Source organism: Myotis myotis, unplaced genomic scaffold (genome assembly GCF_014108235.1).
Source record: "Myotis myotis isolate mMyoMyo1 unplaced genomic scaffold, mMyoMyo1.p scaffold_m19_p_24, whole genome shotgun sequence".
In the NCBI taxonomy this organism is placed as follows: Eukaryota; Metazoa; Chordata; class Mammalia; order Chiroptera; family Vespertilionidae; genus Myotis; species Myotis myotis.
In genome coordinates this window covers 2,503,810-2,512,194 of record NW_023416329.1, presented here as the reverse complement: position 1 = coordinate 2,512,194, position 8,385 = coordinate 2,503,810, and the positions used below count along the sequence as shown (strand labels likewise).

Genomic DNA, 8,385 nt, shown 5'->3' with positions numbered 1-8,385 from the left:
CTTTAGTCTGCAGGCCGACGCTCTATCCACTGAGCCAAACCGGTTAGGGCTCTTTTTCTATTTTTTATACAATTACTAGAGGCCCGGTGCACAACATTTGTGCACTGGGCAGGGGGTGGGGGGGCGTCCCTCAGCCTGGCCTGTGCCCTCTCGCAGTCCCAGACCCCTCAGGGGATGTCCAACTGCTGGCTTAGGCCTGTTCCCACAGGGTCCTTAGCTCTACTGCAGAGGCAGGAGAGGCTCCCGCCACCGCCACTGCACTGACCAGCCGTGAGCCTGGCTTCTGGCTGAGCGGCGCTCCCCCTGTGGGATCACACTGACCACCAGGAGGCAGCTCCTATGTTGAACATCTGCCCGCTGGTGGTCAGTGCATGTCATAGGGACCAGTCATTCAGCTGTTTGGTCGGTTTGCATATTAGGGTTTTATTATATAGGATGTGTTGGCTCTGCTTTGTAAAAAAAGAACTTATTCTACATATATATTTTGCATCTTATTATTTCACATGTGCCCATATGACATATGTACATTTCCTCCTTTTTTTAATAGCCACGGCATATTCCATTTAATACATAAGTAGTCCCTATTGGTAACCAGCTAGACACATGTCTCATTTTTCAAGCTAAGACACTATAATACACTAGGTATTGTAGGTGTCATCTCTATATTGTATCTCAATCTTAATCAGCAGAGAAAACTTGTCATCTAAGTGATTAAGGCTAGCATTCAGGGTGTTTCCAATATCTTGCTGTTACAAACATGCAATGAGGAATCTGTTCCCACTTGGGGCCTGTGCATGCACCTGAACAGTAAAGCCTGCCATCCAAAGAGGTGCCACGGACAATGCTCTTGTCCTGTGGAGAATGGGTTTGGATTGGGGGATTTCAAAAGTCATCAGAAACCAGACTAAGATACAAGGCACAGATCGAGCTGCACAGGGGTGGTGCTCCAAGTCAGGGCATTTGGTTCCTGAGCTTCAGAAACTTGTGAAGCCGATTCTAAAAGAAAGTCAGAAATATGGGGAGCAACAAACTTGTTTGTAAAAACACCTTTTCTTCTAATTTCTTCTAAGAACAAACTACTTTCAGCAAGATAAATAAGCAATGCTGCATCTTTTCAAATAATTTCCTTTTTATTTTTATTTTATTTTATGTTTTAATATTTATTATTGAAAACTAGTGACCTGGTGCACAAAATTTGTGCACATTAAGAGGGAATTAATTAGAGGAAATATTTTAATATTGTTATTTGCCCTTTCTCTATAATAGAAGTGTCAAAGATGAAAGAAAATTAGGAAAATGTATATGAAAATCTTCCTCCTGTCAGAGTCTAGGGCACGCCACGGGAACCAGAGTCAAGTCCCCACCCACCCATGTGTGCCTCGAAATCATGCAAGACCCAGACCCAGCTGGCCCCACCCCCATTGGGCGAGACCCAGACCCGGCCAGCCCCGCACCCGTCAAGCCCCACTGGGTGGGGGGCATGGCCTCAAGTCACCTGGCCCAGTACTGGGGAGGGGGGCACAGCCTGAGGTCCCCCGGCCTGGCGCTGGGGCATGGGCCACAGCCTGAGGTCCCCTGTCAAGCCCCACTGGGTGGGGTGCAGCCTCAGGTCTCCTGCCCTAGCCCAGCGCCACACAGCCTCAGGTCCCCGCTGATTGCTCGTTAAGGCTCATTACGGGAACTCAGCCTCTGCTGTGGGTGCACCTATCTTGTGTTACGGTATCCCTGCCTCTGCTGTGGGCGCAGCCATCTTGTTACAGCATGATGGTCAATTTGCATATTGCCCATTTGTTAGCTAGGATATTACATATGTCCTCCTTTTCCCCACACTGAACCCTTTAGACCACTCCTGCTCCCCACCCCAGGCTTTCACCACCCTATATGCATAACCCTGTATCCAAGGATTATGCATAGTTGCATACAAGTTCTTGGTTGATCCCACACACACACACACCCTCCCCCACCTTCCCTCTGAGATTCCATAGTCTGTTCCTGCTTCTATGTCTCTGGATCTATTTTGTTCACCAGTTTATTTTGTTACTTAGATTCCACATGTAGTGAGATCATGTGGTACTTGTCTTCCTCCGGCTGACTTATCTCACTTAGCATGATACTCTCCAGGTCCCTCCATGCTGTCTCAAAGGGTAAGAGATCCAACATTTGCTGCTGTCTCTGTCACTGACTGGTCTGCGGGCTCTCTGAGCTGCTGTATTGCCAAGATGTCTCTTTAACAAGCTGACTCTGGACAAGCTGGACATGAAGGGCAAGCGGGTCATCATGAGAATGGACTTCAATGTTCCTATGAAGAACAACCAGATAACAACCAGAGAATCAAGGCTGCCATCTCAAGTATAAAATTCTGCTTGGACAACGGAGCCAAGTCAGTTGTTCTTATGAGCCACCTGGGTCGGCCCGATGGGGTCCCCATGCCTGACAGGTACTCTTTGGAGCCAGTTGTTATAGAACTCAAATCTCTGCTGGACAAGGATGTTTTGTTCTTGAAGGATTGCGTGGGCCCCGAAGTGAAGAAAGCTTGTGCTGCCCCAGCTGCTGGGTCTGTCATTCTGTTGGAGAACCTTTGCTTCGTGTGGAAGAAGAAGGGAAGGGGAAAGATGCTTCTGGGAACGAGGTTAAAGCAGAGCCAGCTAAAATAGAAGCTTTCCAAGCTTCACTTTCCAAGCTGGGGGGTGTCTATGTCAATGATGCTTTTGGCACTGCTCACCGAGCCCACAGCTCTACAGTGGGAGTCAGTCTGCCACAGAAAGCTGGAGGTTTTTTGATGAAGAAGGAGCTGAACTACTTTGCCAAGTCGTTGGAAAGCCCCGAGCAACCCTTCCTGGCCATCCTGGGCAGAGCTAAAGTTGTAGACAAGATCCAACTGATTAATAATATGCTGGACAAAGTCAATGAGATGATTATTGGTGGCGGAATGGTTTTTACCTTCCTTAAGGTGCTCAACAACATGGAGATTGGCACTTCTCTGTTTGATGAAGAGGGAGCCAAGATTGTCAAAGACCTGATGTCCAAAGCTGAGAAGAATGGTGTGAAGATTACCTTGCCGGTTGACTTTGTCACTGCTGACAAGTTTGATGAGAATGTCAAGACTGGCCAAGCCACTGTGGCCTCTGGCATACCTGTTGGCTGGATGGGCTTGGACTGTGGTCCTGAGAGCAGCAAAAACTACGCTGAGGCTGTCGCTAGGGCTAAGCAGATTGTGTGGAATGAACCTGCGGGCGTATTTGAATGGGAAGCTTTTGCCCGAGGGACCAAAGCCCTCATAGACGAGGTGATGAAAGCCACTTCCAGGGGCTGCATCACCATCATAGGTGGTGGGGACACTGCTACTTGCTGTGCCAAATGGAACACAGAGGATAAAGTCAGCCATGTGAGCACTGGGGCTGGTGCCAGTTTAGAGCTCCTGGAAAGTAAAGTCCTTCCTGGGGTGGATGCTCTCAGCAATGTTTAATACTTTTCCTGCCTTTTGGTTCCTATGCACATCCCCTTAGTGAACTTAGTGCTTTCCACATCTCTACTTGATATTAGCTAAAATCTTCCCCCATGTCAAGATTCAGCTAATGGCCAAGAGACGCAGCCCAGGAACACTTAAACGCTTGCACAGCATCTCAGCTCTTCTTTACTGCACCCTGGACTTGCTTCCATTCTTCAGGATCCCATTTGAATTTCTTAGTGACTAAACCATTATACATCCTACAGTGCATATATTTACATTTTGTTTAAAAAAAGTAAGTTGTTAGTTTAATTCTCTTCTTGGAGTAACTTATAATGATTAGCTTTGTCATTGTCTCACTACTCGCATGAAAACCAGGTGAAATTCCAGTTGTAGGGAGGGAGGGAGGCAAAGTTGGTGATCTGTTAAATAAATAAAAATATTCATTGAAACTGGAAAAAAAAGGGTAAGAGATCCTTCTTTTTTACCGCTGCATAGTTTTCTATGGTGTAAATGTACCACAGCTTTTTCATCCACTCATCTACTGATTGGCACTTGGGCTGTTTCCAAATCCTAGCTATTGTAAAGTGTGCTGCTATGAACATAAGAGTGCATACTTTCTTTCTGATTGGTGTTTCTGATTTCTCAGGATATATTCCTAGAAGTGGGATCACTGGATCAAATGTCAGTTTCATATTTAATTTTTTGAAGAAACTCCATACTGTTCTCCACAGTGGCTGCACCAGTCTGTACTCCAACCAGCAGTGCACTAGGGTTCCCTTTTCTCCACATTCTGACAGGTGTGAGGTGATATCTCATTGTTGTTTGAATTTGCATCTCTCTGATGATCAGTGACTTTGAGCATTTTTCATATGTCTCTTGGTCTGTATGTCCACCTTGGAGAAGTGCCTATTAAGGTTCTTTGCTCATCTTTTAATTGGATTGTTTGTCTTCCTTTTGTTAAGTTGTATGAGTTCCTTATATATTTTGGATATTAACCCTTTATCAGATGTATCATTGCCAAATATGTTCTCCCACACAATGGGTGCCCTTTTCGTTTTGTTGGTTTCGTTTGCTGTGCAGAAGCCTTTTATTTTGATGTGGTCCCATTTGCTTATTTTTTCCTTAGTTTCCTTTGCCTTTGGAGATGTACCTGTAAACATATTGCTACAAGAGATGTCTGAGATTTTGGTGCCTATGGTTTCTTCTAGGATTTTTATGGTTTCATGACTTAAATTTAAGTGTTTTATCCACTTTGAGTTTATTCTTGTGTATGGTGTAAGTTGCTGGCCTAGTTTCACTTCTTTGCATGTATCTGTCCAATTTTCCCAACACCATTTATTGAAAAGACTGCCTTGATTCCATTGTATGCTCTTGCCTCCTTCGTCAAATATTAATTGAGTATAATGGCTTGGATGGATTTCTGGGGTCTCTGTACTGTTCCATTGATCTACATGCCTATTCTTGTGCCACTACTATTTTGGGCTGATGGGGGAGCCAGCTGGCTGGGGGTAGAAGCCACGGGATGTTGGCCGACTAGTGGGAGGGGCCGTGGGAGGCTGCCGGCCGACTGGGGGAAGTGGCTGTGGGAGCTTGGCTGTGGGAGCGCACTGACAACCAGGGGGCAGCTCCTGCATTGATCGTCTGGCCCCTGGTGGTCAGTGTGCATCATAGCAACTGTTGATCAGTTGTTCTGGTCGTTCCGGTCATTCGGTCGTAATGGTCGCTTAGGCTTACATATATAGACTAGGGGCCCAGTGCATGAAATTCATGCACTTGGGGAGGGGCAACCCTAAGTCCAGCCTATGCTCTCTCGCAGTCCGGGAGCCCTCAGGGGATGTCCGTCAGTCGGACATCCTTAGCACTGCCACAGAGGCAGGAAAGGCTCCCACCACTGCCACTGCGCTGACCACCAGGGAACAACTCCTGCATTGAGCGTCTGCCCCCTGGTGGTTAGTGTGCATCATGGCAACCAGTTGTTCCACCATTTGGTTGATTTGCATATTAGCCTTTTATTATATAGGATGAATGGGTTACCAATGAGAACAAGAAAGAAATAAAAAATCTCTTGGAAACAAATGAAAATGAACACACAACAACCCAGAATCTCTGGGACACAGCTAAAGCAGTCTTCATAGCACTAGAAGCCTGCCTAAAAAAACAAAAAAAGCCCCCGCACACACAAGAAAAATTAATAATAAACTATTTATCCTTACAACTTAAAGAATTAGAAAGAGAACAACAAGAAAAACTCAGAGTAAGCGGAAGGAAATACTAAAGATTAGAGCAAAAATAAATGATATAGAGACTAAGAAAAAATATATAAAATCAACAACCTGAACAATGTGGATGAAATGGACAAATTCCTAGAAAAATACAATCTCCCAAAACTGAATCAGCAGGAATCAGTAAACCTGAATAGGCCAATAACAACCAATGAAATAAAAGCAGTAATAAAAAAACCTCCAGCAAACTAAAGCCCTGGTCTGGATGGCTTCTCTGGGGAGTTTTACCAAACATTCAAAGAAGAACTAACACCTATACTCCTCAAAATATTCCAAAAACCCAAGAGGAAGGAACACTTCCAAGCTCTTTTTTAAAAAAATACATTTCTTATTAATATTAGAGAGGAAGGAAGGGGAGAGGGAGATAAAAACATCAATGATGAGAGAGAATCATTGATTGGCTGCCTCCTGCACACCCCACACTGGGGACTGAGCCCTCAACCTGTATGCCTAGGTTTCTCTCTCTCTCTCTCTCTCTCTCTCTCTCTCTCTCTCTCTCTCTCTCTCTCTCTCTCTCTCTCTCTCTCTTTCTTTTCCTCATTACATTAGTCTCTATCATTTCTGGTAGTGCTGGTTTGGTAGTGATAAACTCCTTTAGCTGTTTTGTTTTGGGTTTTTTTGGTCTGGGAAGCTCTTTATTTCACCATTTATTTTGAATGATAGCCTTGCTAGATACAGTAAGCTCAGTTGCTTTTCATTACCTTGAATATTCCATGCCATTCCCTATATTGAATATTCCATGCCAGAGTGTCTGATGAGAAACAGCTGACAGCCTTATGGGAGCTCCTTTGTAGGTAAAAGTTTGCTTTTCTCTTGGTGTCTTTAAAGATTCTCTCTTTGTCTTTAATTTTTGGCATTTTAATTATGATGTGTCTGTACATGGGCCTGTTTGTGTTCTTCTTGCTTGGGACTCTCTGTGCTTCCTTAACCAGTGTGACTTTTCTTTCACCATATTGGAGAAGTTTTCTGCCATTATTTCTTCAAACACATTCTCTATCCTATGCAAACTTTCTTCTCCTTCTAGCACACCTATTATGTGACTTGTTAAGTTTCATGTTGTTCCAAAGTTCCCTTAAGCTCTCCTCCTGTTTTTTAATTGTTTTTTTTTTTCCTTTTTGGTTCTCTGATTGAGTGAATTTTTCTACCCTGTCTTCTGATTCACTGATCTGATCCTTGGCTTGCCCTAATCTGCTGTGTATTTCCTTCCACTATGTTCTTTATTAGTGCTATATTATTCTTCATAGTTACTATATCTTTTCTCATGTGGTTGAGCATCTTTGCCATCATTATTCTGAGCTCTATGTCTGATAAAGTTCTTATCACTATTTCATTTAGCTCTTCTTCTGGAGAATTTTCTTGTTCTTTCATTTGTTTTGTTTGTTTGTTTTTTGTTTTGTTTTGTTTTTTGCTCTCCATTTTGGCTCCCTGTATTAGGTGGATCTGCCATGCCTCCAATCTCTTGTGCAGGAGAGTGTCAAATGATGTTTCTGACTAATTAGGTCAGGCAAAGACCCACCTCTGCCTGCAGACTGATTGGATTCAGTCATTACTAGCCTGAGACAATGATCCACAGGTGGGGTGAGAAGTTTTCCAATAGGGTGGAGCAATTGCTTCTTCCTGGAGGCTAATTGTTATTCTCAATCTTTTAATGGGCCTCAGAAACTCAACAGGGTGGGGCAAGAGGTTTTCTAATAGGGTGGGGCTACAGTCTTCCTCACAGGCAAAAAATGCCTGGATAGCAAAGATCTACCTAAGAAAGTTGCCCTCCGCAGCATAAGGGAATGACTCAGCACAGGAAACCAGGGTGCCTGCCTTCTGAGGTCTAACCCCAGAGCCTCCAACCCTGGCTTTTGTTCACAAAGCTCCAGTTCACTCTGCCCTCCCTCTGCTGGAGCACAAGGTGAGTGGCTGCATACAGAATTGGCCCTTTAAGAGGGTGACTGCATTTTCAGCAGTCAGCCATACAGCCACCCTGCTGTTTTTCATAGCCATGTGAAAAATATGTGGGCACCTTTGTCAGTTCTGATGGTCTCTTCTGGGGGGCACAGCTTGAGAATTCGACCCCAGAGTTCTCAGTGGCAACCCCCCACACCTGAGATATGTCTCTGGAACTTCAGCTGCTGTCTGTGGGAGCCTGGCCAGCTCTTTTGTGCCTCTGCCCTTCCTACCAGTCTGTATGCAGTGTCCACTTTCTGTCCTTGGTTATCAGGGTTCTATATCCATCTAGCCTTCATTTGATTGTTCAGAATGATAATTTTTTTGTATTTATTTTAGTTGTAATTACAGTTTGGTCCAGGGAGCATGTCTGTGTAGCATCCTCATTTCCTTTTTAAAAATCCAATGTTAAGCTAAATGCTACTTAAACACATGTTTAACCTTAATGGTACTGACCACTTGTGGCAGGAAGGAGAGAAAGCCAAGTATTCTTGCCCACCAATTAGACCTAACACAAGTGTCAGAAGCGAGATCCGACAGTGGCTTCAACAGCCAACAAGATGTAGCCTCATTCTTGCTTGGCCTGATTTTGTGACTGACCAGCAGACAAGTTTCTCCAACACCTCTTTCAGAATATGAAGCATCTCAAAGCTTTCTGAACCTGTCCCACTGGCCTGTCAATCAGGTTGGTCTGTGATCTTCCTGAATCCTATGAAC

General features: G+C 44.5%; 1 protein-coding gene across 1 annotated transcript; it reads left to right on the top strand.

Moving 5' to 3' along the window:
- The first annotated feature begins 1,480 nt into the window (after nt 1-1,480).
- On the top strand, nt 1,481-3,802 carry LOC118679313 (phosphoglycerate kinase 1-like). The gene is given in 4 exon segments (XM_036355900.1): nt 1,481-1,503; nt 2,220-2,314; nt 2,317-2,583; nt 2,586-3,802. Coding segments are annotated over 4 exon segments (1,266 nt in total). The 3' UTR covers nt 3,467-3,802.
- The last annotated feature ends 4,583 nt before the right edge of the window (nt 3,803-8,385 follow it).